General features: G+C 37.9%; 1 protein-coding gene across 5 annotated transcripts in view; it reads right to left on the bottom strand.

Annotated features, from left to right (window-relative positions):
* Window positions 1-14,219, bottom strand: part of SGCG (sarcoglycan gamma) — an 80,496-nt gene that overhangs the window by 41,445 nt on the left and 24,832 nt on the right. For all 5 annotated transcript variants that reach the window (XM_061374315.1, XM_061374316.1, XM_061374313.1 and 2 more), the window contains one exon: window positions 4,492-4,593. In XM_061374315.1, the coding sequence (XP_061230299.1) occupies window positions 4,492-4,593 (102 nt within the window). The remainder of the gene's footprint in view (window positions 1-4,491; window positions 4,594-14,219) is intronic.

Below are 14,219 nucleotides of genomic sequence, written 5' to 3'. Positions count from 1 at the left end.
GCACCACAGCTGGGACATATGCAGAGCAACTAGATCCTCAAGGCTATCCATGGTACTTACAGAAGCCAGGGCATGCTTTCTGCTGTAACTGGTATCTTCATTCACTCCTAGCACACCTTATCACAATTAAGAGTCTAGCTATAGTAGACAATTCAAAATGCAACCAACGTGGAATTACTTCACCAAAACCAAAACATACCCTTGTGTTAACTCATGGCTTGGTGTACAGGTGCTTTCATACTAAAGTATACTTTCTGTCTAAAGGACAGGAACCTTTCTCAGTTGCCAAAATATCAGGAACATGATATGAAGACAGTATCAGTAAGCTGTTGGCTTATGACACTGGTGATACTTGTTCCTAGATAAATAAGCGATTTTCTAACTACTGAAATATTGTATATATTGTATATATATAGTACATATATAGCTTCTAGTAGTTCTTCTAGACTCAAGAGTTTCTGCAACGCCTTGAAAGGCTGACCCCTGAAAAGCACTCCCAAGTCATGTTTCCATCATAACTTAATGCTTAGAGTGTGAGATAACTTCAGAATTTTGAACACATTTTATGTGAAGAATTTTACTACAAACACGTGTTTAATAAGTGATAGAAGGAATACACAGTTTAGAGTCCAACTTATACTTTCTTTTCTTAAACAAAAGGCCAATATCTTACAAGTAGGAAGATAAGCTCTCTCAAAAGGAGTCACTAAGTGAGCAAAATAGATGAATCTCATTTTGTAAATTATATCAGGAAAATGTGAAAGCACAGAATTGACAAAAATTAGGAAAAGTCTTAAGAAAAAAAAGTAAGCAGTGTGATAGAATGAACATTAATGGTAACAAGTTAGTATGAGGTGAAAAAGGAAAGTCGACAAAGATCAGGTAAATATATCACAACGAAGTACACATGATAAATGACTCGCAAATCTGAGCATCTTTATTACACTGATCTGACTGTTGCTGGTCGATTTAAAAAATAAATTAGTAATTTTCAGTATTAAATGAGACCTGCAGCGTCCACATGTATGTTGCTGACTAATTAAAATTTAGTAACATATTTATAAATGCTCATCTTTTATCATTCATGAATATGTATTAGCTAATATAGTGGATGAAAGATTGGACTTGAGCTGGCAATGCCTACTAGCAGGCCAAAGGCCAATCATATCTTGAGCTGCATCCAAAGGAGTGTGACCAGCAGGACGAGGGAGGTGATTCTGCCCCTCTAATCTGCTCTTGTGAGACTCTCCCCCGCACAGTACTGCATAAGTCTATGTCTGTCCTCAGTACAAGAAAGACACAGACCTGCTGGAGACGGTCCAGAGAAGGGCCACAAAAATGACCACAGGGATGGAGTACCTCTCCTATGAGAAAAGGCTGAGAGTTGGGATTGTTCAGCCTGGAGAAGACTCCAGGGAGACCTTATTGCAGCTTTTCAGTATGTGAAAGGGTCCTATAAGAAAAATGAGGAGAAACTTTTTAGCAGGGCGTGTTGTGATAGGTTGAGGGGTGATGGTTTTAAACTAAAAGAGGGGAGATTCAGGCTGGATGAGAAGAAGAAATTTTTTGCAATGAAGGTGGTGAAACACTGGCACAGGATGCCCAGAGAGGTGGTGGATGCACCATCCCTGAACGCACTCAAGGCCAGGCTAGATGTGGTTCTGGGCTACCTGGTCTAGTTGAAGATGTGTCTGCTCATTGCAGGGGGGCTGGTCTAGATGACATTTGAAGGTCCCTTCCTACCCAAACTATTTTATGATTCTGTGAAGATGCAATGGTGCTGCCCACAGCTCTGTGCTGGACTCATAATGAAGGCATAAACTTGTGATAGGTTCCAGAAATGATGCGCAGCAAGTAGATTTCAGTTAGCAGACTGCAAGGAGAAAATTATTAAGGCAAGAAAGCTGCTATGATAGCTGAGTGGCCTAATTCTCTAACAGGCAAACTTAGAAAAAGAAATCATAACAAATAAGCAAATTTATGAGAATAAATATATAGATGGCACTCAGGAGATCAAGGTACAGGCTAATAAGCCTCTATAGAGTTCAAATATTTTAAAGAGCAAGCTAACAGATAAACAGAATACCCCCAAAGAATTATCGGTTCATAAGGGGCAAAGACATGCAGCAGCCTGAAGGCTTTAATTAATGTATGTTACTATCAGGACAGTTCATTAGACAGCTAAACTTCTAAGAGCTGCTGCCTTACCTCTTACTATATAGGACTATATGTACTAAGGCCTGGAATGAATACAAATGAGCTAAACCATGCCAAGTACAAGGTAACCATGCCAAGTGCAAGGTCCTACACCTGGGTCGGAGCAATCCCAGACACAGCTACAGGCTGGGCAGAGAAGAGATTCAGAGCAGCCCTGAGGATAAGGACTTGGGGGTGTTGGTCGATGAGAAAATGAACATGAGCCGGCTTCAGTGTGCGCTTGCAGCCCAGAAAGCCAACTGTATCCTGGGCTGCATCAAAAGGAGCGTGACCAGCAGCTCAAAGGAGGTGGTCCTGCCCCTTTATTCTGCTCTCGTGAGACCTCACCTGGAGTACTGTGTGTAGTTCTGGTGTCCTCAACATAAAAAGGACATGGAACTGTTGGAACAAGTCCAGAGGAGGGCAACGAGGATGATCAGGGGACTGGAGCACCTCCCATATGAAGATAGGCAGAGAAAGTTGGGGCTGTTCAGCCTGGAGAAGAGAAGGCTGCATGGAGACCTCAAAGCAGCCTTCCAGTATCTGAAGGGGGCCTATAGGGATGCTGGGGATGGGCTCTTCATTATGGACTGTAGTGATAGGACAAGGGGTAATGGGTTAAAACTTAAACAGGGGAAGTTTAGATTGGATATAAGGAGGAAATTCTTTCCTGTTAGGGTGGTGAGGCACTGGGATGGGCTGCCCAGGGAGGCTGTGAATGCTCCATCCCTGGCAGTGTTCAGGGCCAGGTTGGATGAGGCCTTGGGTAATATGGTTTAGAGCGAGGTGTCCCTGCCCATGGCAGGGGGGTTGGAACTTGATGATCTTGAGGTCCTTTCCAACCCTAACTATTCTATGATTCTAATCTATGATTCTAAAAGAGCTTAACATTGCATTAACATTTTTGGAGGGAAGAGGGAGTTCTTAAGTGTCACCTATGCTGGTCTTAAAGAGTTACATGCCTTAATGGATAAATAAACTCAAGAGAAATTCATTTAAGCACAAAAAAAGTTTTCCCACTGCCTATGAGACAGAAAAGAATACACATAAAATCAAACCTGAAATACAGGTTTAGTAATGCAATTTCACCTTCTAAGAGCTGCTACTGGAAATACTTGTTGCAGAAAAAGAAAGGCTTAACAGATGAAAAATATGCTGTCATTGCTTAAATTTCAGTAATCAAGCATTTTAACAACCTCCTTCTGATAAATTTATTTACATTTTCTCTTGCTTTATCAATACAAAGACTACATTTTTCCCTAGGTTCAGAAAAGTCTCATAGCCAGCTATTTGTTCTTGGTGAGGATGATTGCAAGTTTGAAGTAATGAAAGAGCCATATCGGGCTTTTATTCTCATTGAATAGTACTTGAAAGGTGCCATTGTTTGACTGGTTTATAAAACATGGGTCATTTCGTAAGAATTTAGTTTACAGACAACAGCTCTGAAAAAGATTCATTTATTTGGGCAGAAACAGATACTGTTCTACAAAAAATTCACTAGAATAAGTTTCAGAGTTCATCTGGCTAATTAAAAACAAATTCATATTCTCCCTTCCTCTTAACCCAGTACTTCAATAAAAATCTTTTCTACCATACACATTCTCAGTGCAATTTTAAAGTTAATCTGCTTCATTAATATTTTCTTTGACTAAATATGTTATTCTTTCTTTACCTCAATAACAACAGTTTTCTAGCTATGTAAACATGATTAAATCCTGAATATTTCCATTTAGTCTGGTAGATTTTATATATGTAGACATATAAAGATATAATACATTTAATATCATTGTCCTAAAAGTGACAAAACCTGAACTTATTGGAGAAATTGTAATTTTTCTGATAGGATCCACTGATTTTAGAGATATTGAAACTATTATATAATGGGTGAATAAACAAAACAAGCAGCATGACAGGGAAGTCTGCACTTAAAAAAAAGTATCAGTAAAAATAATGAAAACCTTCCTCCACACTCTTAAAATGTTAGCATTACTTACATATAATGTAATATTAAGGAATGTAATAAAAGGAATTTAATTCCTTTTAGAGCTACTTCTTATCACATGCCTAAGAGAAAAACAGCAATTCTTCCATAGCATCAGAACACTGAACTGACCATTCTTGTAAAGTATGCAAAAATGTGTGCATAGATGTATACACACACATACATGCACACACGCACATGTATTTATATTTCCATGACAGCTGCTTAGAATTTGCCTAAATTCAACTGTTCATCAGTGCATTAATGTAGCATTATTGAAAGATTATCTGCTTAGTGGTAAGATTATCACTTACCACTCGAGAGTGGATTTCTTTGGCATAAAGAGGGAATAAGAATTCAGACTCCCCTTCCAGACGAAGGCCTTCTTTCGTAACACGCAGGTGTCCCATTCCAGTCTGAGGAGAAGATGCAAGAATTATTAGCATTTTATTATTGGTGCTGTATTTATCTTTTGTTATTTACACAAACTGAAAATTTCCAGAGCTGCTTGCCTCCGGTATATTGATTTAGATAACCATACTAATGCATTTAAAATTCTGAGAGTTCCTCATCTCTTTGAGGAGTGTTTTTCTTTAAGAAATTGTAGCTTTTAAGAAAAAGTTATTAAAATTGGGATATTTTTAAGGAAAAAATATAATATTACAGTCATTAACTTCAAAAGAAGTGTGTTTGTATTGACTGAAATAGTCTTTGTACTTGCTTTCTAAAAATGTCATGAGCAATAAACTTTTACATGACTCACATAAGACACACCTTATGTTAATGTTTTAAGTTTATCAGTAATGTACAAATTTTACAAGGAATATAATACTTCTAAGCTTATTGAGGAGACAATGAGGAAATTTTACTTGCTTCCATTTTCAGTTATTACTTCTTTCTTTTTAATTCATTTTTCCTTCCTTGGTTTCCCTACCCCCCCCCCCAATTCTAGGTCAAGGCTCTATCTTTCATGCTATCATCTTCATTTCTATCACCTACTTGTCGGTTTTTGTACCTTCCTCATTCTTAGTTGTTCCCTCATAATTTTAACCCAGTTATACTTTCCAGCCCATATCTTATTTCCTTCTTTTTACTTTCCTTCATCATTATTATAATAGAATTGATAATGTGAAAAATGAGTAAGGAATTGCTTCATTAAGTACATCTGAGGACTTGTGAGCTTCAGCTGCCAACTATTTCACAGGTATTTAGCCAATTTGCAAAGGATTCACCCCTCCCCCTGCCAGAAAAAAATGAGAGAACATTTGGCAAAAACTTTGCAGCCTTACAGCTCCGGCATATGTGAAAATATTTCAAGTCAACTGCTTCAAACTACAAAAAAGAGGTGAGAGGGCTAAACAAGAAACTGTAAACCCCAAAAGTATTTCCACTGTAAATATTTTTTAAGGTTGCTCTTCACATAAGTAGAGAAGAAAAGGGTGCCGATGATACATCAATAAACTGTTCATCTAATGAATCAAGCCTACCACCAATAAAAGTTATAACTGAGACTGTTTTCAAATCTATGTGCTGACCAATGTCATTATATATTTTATATATATGTAATGCTAAATAATATGTCTAACCAGCCTTTAATGAATAACTGGAGCACTGTAGCTGTTTTTTTTTAAAACAGATTTGAAGAGAGGAAAGGAGGAAAACAAGCTTTGCTTAAATTCCATAACGTAAGACAGATTCATATCAGCAGTTTGCACCATTGGAGAGTACAATGTGATTCTTCCTCAGCAAGGATTTATTTCAGGAAAGAGGCTTTTAGAATAGCTATTTATGGAATCTGTTATTCAGGGTCAAATATTTTACTGCTTTGAAATATATAATGTACTGACTTTTCTCAGTGGAAACAATTTCCAAATTCTAGACCATCACAAAGCTTTTAAAGAGTATGCAGTATACAGTGATACATCTCATGAGACAAAACTGAAATGATACCTATGATGAGCCCCCTACGGCTTTCATACTCACTATTCCTAGCCAGCATTGTGCGATTTAGAGCTATGTTTTTCTAGAGAAGACTATGGACAGTTTTTTCTAACTTGTAACACAAAACAGAGATCAACACCAGAAATAAACATAGTTTTTAAGACAAACACTTTTGAAAAATATGACATGAAGTATCAGGATATTCTAAAGAAATACCACTAACAAATGGCACTAATTTACGTAATTCAGTTTACGGTGTCATTACTTGATCTGATCCTATGCCTTTTCTTGTCAGGTGAAAGTACATTATATTAGTCATCAGGTTTATACACAGTTTGCATATTATTCTGGAATATAAAGAGCTATTATATATATTATATATATATGTATAATATAATAACTATATATAGAGTAAGCATAAAAAATAACATTGTCAAATCTTAAATTTATAAAGGCAGAGGAAGAAGAAACAATTATTTCTTGCTCTGAAGCAGACTGGGGAAAATTAACAGGCTCCTGGGTAGGAGTCTCTATCCTGCCTTTGGCTTTGAGAGGAAGAAATTTTTAGTGGAGACAAAACCCCTATAACTGATGTTGAAAAAAAAGATTATGCAATTGAATATGCATACTCTTTTAAATGTATTCAGATTTTTAGGCAATGATTATTCTAAAAATGCTATATAGGTAAAGGAATGTAATATCTTTGACATCAAGAATAATATGATATGCGACAAAATGCAGCACTTACCTGTAAATTCTTATTTTTCAGTAAATACAGTCACATCATTCAAGATTACTTTGTGTGAGTATGTTCTGAGTATGTCCTATTTTCTTCATCACATATTTCATTTAAGCATTGACACAAAACTCACATTCTCATATGTTTTAATAAGAGTTTCCTTATCCATTCTCATTGATCATGAGGGAAGTGCAAAACTGTAAGGAATTTCAGACTTGGGCTACCTGCATGTATGACTATCTGTCATGATTAACAGACAAACTCTGTAAAGTGCAGGAGAATCTACAAAAATTGCATTTCATATAATGAGCCACACTTCTATTACTTTTGTGATTATAAACAATTGTTATTTCCTTAGTACTATGATATTTGAGCATCCCAAGATTGTAGAACTGAGTTATAAAGTACTGTGAGATGGAGAAATTCTATTATGCCTCTTATAACTGGCAAATTGAAGTTACATAGAATATAGAAAAGAGGGATTTAGGATAAACAGCCACCCTCATTCACTGAGATCCAATGCTAAGTTCCATACAAAGTAAGAGTATAATAGTTACATATAATGTTCTCTCAACAACCACTCTGCTTCTTACATTACCATTTAGGAAAAGCCAATTATTATTTACTGAGTATTGTGATTTCCTCAGTTATGAAAAACCTTGATGCTTTCAATTTCGAGGATTTGACTCTGTTCCTATTCAAATCATTGAAGAAAAATATTTCTCTTGACTTGAGGAAAGGGTCCAAATATCAGTTAGATGAGGATTTTAATGCAGTTATACAATGAGGTATTGACTGGGGGGTAGAGAACTGCTTCATTAAACATAGCAGATGTACGGCAAGTCTGGATTCTTGTTACCCTGGTGCTGGTGACTGTCACTGCTTGAGTGTGCTGGCACTGAGCTGTAAGACATTGTTGTGCATATAGCCATGAGACTCATGTTTTCTAATTATTGAAAGCCCTCGGTGAGGCAGGGACTGAGCTGTGCAGAACAGGAGGATGAAATGCTATCTCTGTGGACACTAAGCAGATTTTGCTATTGCTGCACAGAGTTGACTGGCATGAAAACTGCTGGCAGCTGCCAAACCCTTATGCAACAAAGACAAAATTTAGCATTAGTGTTCACAAAGGTGTGACCAGTTTTCATTTCAGAACTGCTAGGCATATTCTAATTGGAGTAACAGGATGTCTTCAACCACAATAGAGGCATTTTTCATCATTTGAAAATGCTACCAAGGAATTAAGTGCTTGCAGAAACAGAGACATGGCCTTCTACAAAATTTCAAGCTCTGAGTGTTCAAGTCTCATAAAAGCTCAAAAGGCTCTTTGATCCAGAAATCATGGTCTAAAGGATATTTGACAGCTATTCAGTGAATTGCCTACATAGGGATACTCCAAACCATCTGCAGCGAGTAGCCACCACTACTAGTAGCCTAGGTAAGACTCACTGTGCTATTGATCATCTGGATGGGAGTACCATCTTGGATGGGTTACTATTCTCTTAGACTCTAAACACAACAAATGTAAAATATTTTTCCTCTGAAATAAGGAGAAGCAGTCCCGTTCTTCACAAAGCCAGTAGACAAGTGCAGTATGTCCACAAACTATGGAAAGGCCCTGAAATTTATTTCAGAAGAGTATAGAAGGTCCAAGTCTTTCATCAGGACCAAAAACTTCCAAAAGCCATACTGATGGCTCTGGTGGTATGGCCACCTTCTTCTAGCTATGAATATCTGTGTTGAGGAAATTGGAGGAATGGCTGGATAAAGCAAGTTTGACAGCACTGGTTTGGCTAGCACTAAGGGCATATCTTGTTAAAACAGGATGCAAAAACTTTCCCTCTCACCTGTTGTTATTTTGGGACCTGCTCTGGCTCATGACCAACAAAGTCATGTAGAAAGTGATGCGCATTGCACATTGCTGTGGGACTCTAGGACTGCAAACATGCAGATGTAGATCTAGCACTCTTGCACTCCCTGTGACTTGCTCCCAGGTAGCTAGCTGAGCTTCATGCTGTCTATGGCTTACAGAGCCAATATAATACCTACCTCCCAAGCCAATATAATAAAATACAGGTCTTCTGCTGTTGGCATTCCCTAGAACTGAGGGTGAGGAACATTCATTCAGTTTACAATGAGTATTTCTAGTCATGTGCATTCAATCAATAGCTGTAACTTTATTTCCCTACCAACACAGAAACTGATACACATGGGGCAGTCACTATATTGGGTAAGTCATTCTTTGTATTGGATTGGATTGGATCGTATCAGATTGTATCGTATCATCACTGTTTCTGCATCTTCTCAGCATTAGATTCAACTGAAGTCTTCAGACTCCTCTAGAAAATAGAAATTAGACTTCTGGGCATGTATCAGCCAATAGCTGCACATGAAGATGTGAGAGATCAAATACTGGAAAGACAGGCATACCCATATATTAGCTTGGTTACAACAATAAATTCTCTAAGTGGATTCAAATATTACCTTTAACGTACACACACACAATTCAAAACAAGTAGCTCCTTTCTGAGGAGTTAAGAGCATGTTTGATTGCAACAGCTGCATCCTGAATATTCAGATTTTCCAATACTAGAAGTCCACAAATGCTGTAGCTGCTGATCCGAACTGATATTAACTTCAGAGTAGAGAAGATGCAGTATTTCCATTCACATAACATCTTTTCTTACTTACAGTATACTTACATCCTACTCCTAGGCCAGCCCAGGGAAAGACCTTAGCAAGTTCAGTGCAAGACGTCACTTGTTGTGCCCCAAAGCTAGTTCAATTAATGGCTTTATAAATCCAGCTTTCACTGCAGTACTTCTTGCAGCGATTACTATTTAGAGAACTTGCTTTGCAAACAAGAGTGTACTGTTTCATTGAGATAATAGGGCTGTGGGTAGAGATTGTTAAAGAGCAATCAGCAAAACAGGATTGGTAATGAATCTGATGAAACTCTCTGTTTGACTTATCTATTTTGGAGCTAAGTACGTGCTTGGTGTAATAACATTACTGATGCCTCATCTCATTTTCTGTTGCAAGGACTCTTAATTTCTTGGGCTCAGAGAAAGAAAGCTATTTGACTTCTTATGTGACAGTAGAGCCTTTTCTATCAAATACATTGGTCAAATCAGAGCCCTTAGCAACAGCACTCCTGGATTAGGGCTCAATACAGACTAAAACACCTTTTGCAGATAGGGCTAGAAAGTGGGCAGGGGATCAACTGCACCCTCAGCAAATTTACAGACAACACGAAGTTGGGTGTGTTGATCTGCTGGAGGGTAAGGTTCTGCAGAGGGATCAGGACAGGCTGGATTGATGGGCCGAGTCCAAGTGTATGAGGTTCAACAAGGCCCAGTGCTGGGACCTGCAATTGGGTCACAACAACCACACACAATGCTACAAGTTTGGGGCAGAGTGACTGGAAAGCTGCTTGGCAGAAAAGGATCTGGGGGTGCTGATGGTCACTGAAGATAAGCCTGCTTGTGCCCAGGCAGCCAAGAAGAACAACAGTATCCTGGCCTGTATCAGAAACAGCAAGGCCAGCAGGGCCAGGGCAGTGATCATAACCCCGTACTTGGCACTGGTGAGGGTGCACCTCGAATCTTGTGTTCAATTCTGGGCCCCTCACTATAAGGGAGACATTGAGGTGCTGGGGGCATCCAAAGAAAAGCAACAAAGGTGGTAAAGGGAAAGAACAAGTCTTAGAGGAAAGGCTGAGGGAACTGGAGTTGTCTAGTCTGGAGAAAAGGAGGCTCAGAGGGACCTTCTCACTCTCTGATAGGTGGATGGAGTAAGATGTGTGTCAGTGTCTTCTCCCAGGTAAGAAGCAGTAAGGTAAGAGGAAACAGCCTCAAGTTATGCCAGGGGACATTGACTGAATATTAGGAAAAATTTCTTCTCCAGAAGGAGTGTCAAGCATTGGAACAGGCTGCCCAGGGAAGTGGTTGAGTCACAAACCATGGAGGTATTTAAAAGATGTGTAGATGTGGTGCTTAGGAACACAGTTTAGTGGCAGACTTGGCAGTGCTGGGTTAAGGGTTGGACTCAATGATCTTTAAGATCTTTTCTAACCTAAATGATTCAATGATTCTATGATTCTTGGAATAAAGGACATTTGCATGATATATACAATTACACAGACTATGTATTGATTCAATACTGTAAATCCTATCATTTGTATTAGGGACATTTCATCTAATGGTCTCAATGCTCTATGCCTTGAGTAAGCACACAGTGACAGGCGTCTCCAATTACTAAATCTCAGTTTAAACAAGCATATGTACTAGCAAGCCTTCATTTGAGAACAATGATTACTCTTCTGTCTCACTGATTTCTACCAGGGCTTGGCAGGCTTAGGTCATTTTTAGTGTCAGTCTCAAAAACCACCTCTCCCAAGAGCCCCACATGGAAAAATGGCAGTTCAGTAACTGTGCCCAGGGAATGTTTCTGATCAGAAGACTGGATTTCATGCATGAATGCATATGCAATTATTTGTATATGGGGGAATTAAACCCAAGTTGTCAAATTTCTCCATCTCATGGTTATGTCAGTAGGCTGGGCTTGACACTGGATACTAAACTGTGGAGCAGTCCCCCATCCTTCATGTCTCTTTAGGAAAGTGGATTTTGGGCAGGAGAGGGTTTGCAGGTATTACTCCTGTAATCACTTGAGATCAAGGTTGGATCTCACAGGCAGGCAAGCTTGCAACTACCATGTCCACTTGGATCCAGGTACTGGAAAGTCACACATTTTGAAAATGTTATTTGTTATCATCAGCGTCCTCAGCCTCAACCATGCTGTGTCAACTTATGTTACTGTAAGAAACATTACAGTAATTTTTCTCTGAGTATGTGAATGTGTAATAGTACTGTTGAGAAAATAATGAACTAAAAATATATAAAAAGTCTTCAGGGAGTCTTCTGAAGTCAGCTGATAGCACTAAAAAAAATTCATGGACAGAGACCTTTTTCACACTTCAGCTACACAGACTGTAAACTTCACCACCTCTACCATTCATCATTCCCAGCCCCTACATTAGAACAGCTTTGCTTGCTCCTGGGAACAAAAATACATGCCAAGACCCCAGGACAGTGTGCAGCTGAACAATACTGATTGTGTCTAGGCTCAGCAAAGAAGGTGATACATCAGACTATGATATCAGAACATCTGTTTTTTTCTTTGGCACAGAGTTTGACAAGAGCTGCTTTATTTAAGTTTCCCCAAACAGCTTAAAACTAGCAAAGTACAGTCCAGAGCTGCAGTCAAGCCCTTAGGAGCTCAGCAGTCCACACTTCTTAAACTTGCACATACACTCTAATGTCAGTGTACTCAGATATTTAAAAATTCTTTATCAATATTATAAATTATTCCAAGAGTAAACTTAGGTGTTGGTTTTTGGTTTTTCCATTTAAAAAAGTGTTGTTCCACACTTTTACATATGCATGATTTGAATAATAATTCAGATTAATAAAATGCTTTATGTAAAACAAATATGTATTGCACTACTGAGAAGCCTTGCTTTCTTTGATAACAGTAGTAAGTGCCTCAATCTTTTTCTTTTCAATGATTATTCTTTGCATAAAATATGTAAATATTCACCATCTGATAGAGACAATGGGAATAATCGTGGCCTGGTTGAGGGTAAATTATATTTGACTTTATGGAAAAATAGCAAAATACAGCTGCTCAGGATTATTCAGAATAGAAACTATGCAATATTGGTGTTTCAACCAATAATGAAAATATTTTAGTGAAAATTAGGATGAGAATTTGTGAATAATTAAATATATATTTTATTTTAGTCTTAAAAATGTGACATTCTCAAAATAGCAAATAATTCCATGGACTGTACACTATTAATCATAAAACTCATGGAAAGGATGTACGAGTTCATTAGTGTATGTTTTTGCAGTGATGGAGAATTTTTGCTGTGAATGAGTGTTCTTTACTGCACATTTTTATTGCTGTCTAGTCTCGTTTTAAGTGTTCCACATGATTGGGATCTCCAATTTAATATGGCATGCTATTATACCATCTAGTAAGTCTCACTGTCGGAAAGTGTTACTTGATTTTCAGTTAAAATTTTACTTTCTTGATTCATCACATTCCTAGTTTTGCATTTTTTCATATTTCCTGAATAAATTCTATCTTCAGCACCAGAATTTGTCAAGTGCCTAAACAGGTCTTTACAAAAGTATTTGATTATATTTTTTTCAAAATACATAGCATTTCTAGATCTAGACCAGTATTATTATCAGCCAATCTGTGTATACATAGTAAGATTATACATACTTAGCTTTTTAGCATTTTCTTATACAGTATAAAAAAGTTGTCAGTTCCTTATAGAAAAGCTTGAAAAATAATTACAAACCATTTCTAATGCTTTCTCTATATTAACTATTAACTGCCCATGAGAACTCAAAGATTTGCAGTGTGGTATGCTTGTGATAATAATTTTGGGGGACAGGTATATGGGTAGAGCACTCACTAATTACTTGTGCTGTTCTTAGGAAGAACCATGCTTAGAATACACAGTGATGGACTGGATATTGCGTGCATGGCCTTTCATATAGCAAGTTCACTTCTGCCATGACAAAGGTTATTTTAAGGCTTAGTATTAGGGCTTGACTTTCCTCTTGTTAATGACTCAAACCCAAGTAAGGCTTAACATGGGTGGCAGGAGAAAATGGGACTGAGTGCAGATTTGAGTCATGTTTGACTGACAGTGCTTCTAACCCAATAAAAGACCTGTCTGCCTCTCTCAGTCACACTGCTTAAAATTTTGTCAGAGAAAAACCTGTGCTACGTGCCAAACTTCACACTGGAGAAAGGCAGCTAGTTATACTGGGGAACACCCTTATTTCATGACTATCTGTCCTTATCAAACTGAAATACAGCACAACTGCCTTGACCTTTCTTATTCCAGGAGAGTGTGATACCTGTGGCATCCACTAAAACTCATGGAAACATGGGTTTCTCCATCAGAGGCTAAAAAAAGTTAGGAATAATCTTTGGTACACAACTGTTCCTGACGTTATGATAATGTTGCACAACCTAAATGATATTAAAACTAAATCAATGTGGGGTTTCTGAGCAAGATTTGCTGGTGCATCAGAAATGGAAATCATCTGATTAGGTGCATTTTTCACACATGAGTCTTAGAGTACTAGTGTGACACATTGTGAGATTCAATAGTGACCTAAAAATTTTGGTCTGAGTCTTCACTGATTACAGTATCGACACAATAAACCAATATTATGGGTGAAGTTCTGAAGATATGAGTACTAATTCTCTATGTGATAGCAGGGTAGGACAGCTAAAGATAGGTATATTCAGAAAAAAATGTGACATCAGACTCAT

Source organism: Neopsephotus bourkii, unplaced genomic scaffold (genome assembly GCF_033783945.1).
Source record: "Neopsephotus bourkii isolate Nb327-2 ecotype Australia unplaced genomic scaffold, CSIRO-AGI_Nbou_v1 NB_1638, whole genome shotgun sequence".
Lineage (NCBI taxonomy): Eukaryota > Metazoa > Chordata > Aves > Psittaciformes > Psittacidae > Neopsephotus > Neopsephotus bourkii.
Note: the sequence above shows the minus strand (reverse complement) of the source record. Positions and strands in the feature narration are given on the sequence as shown.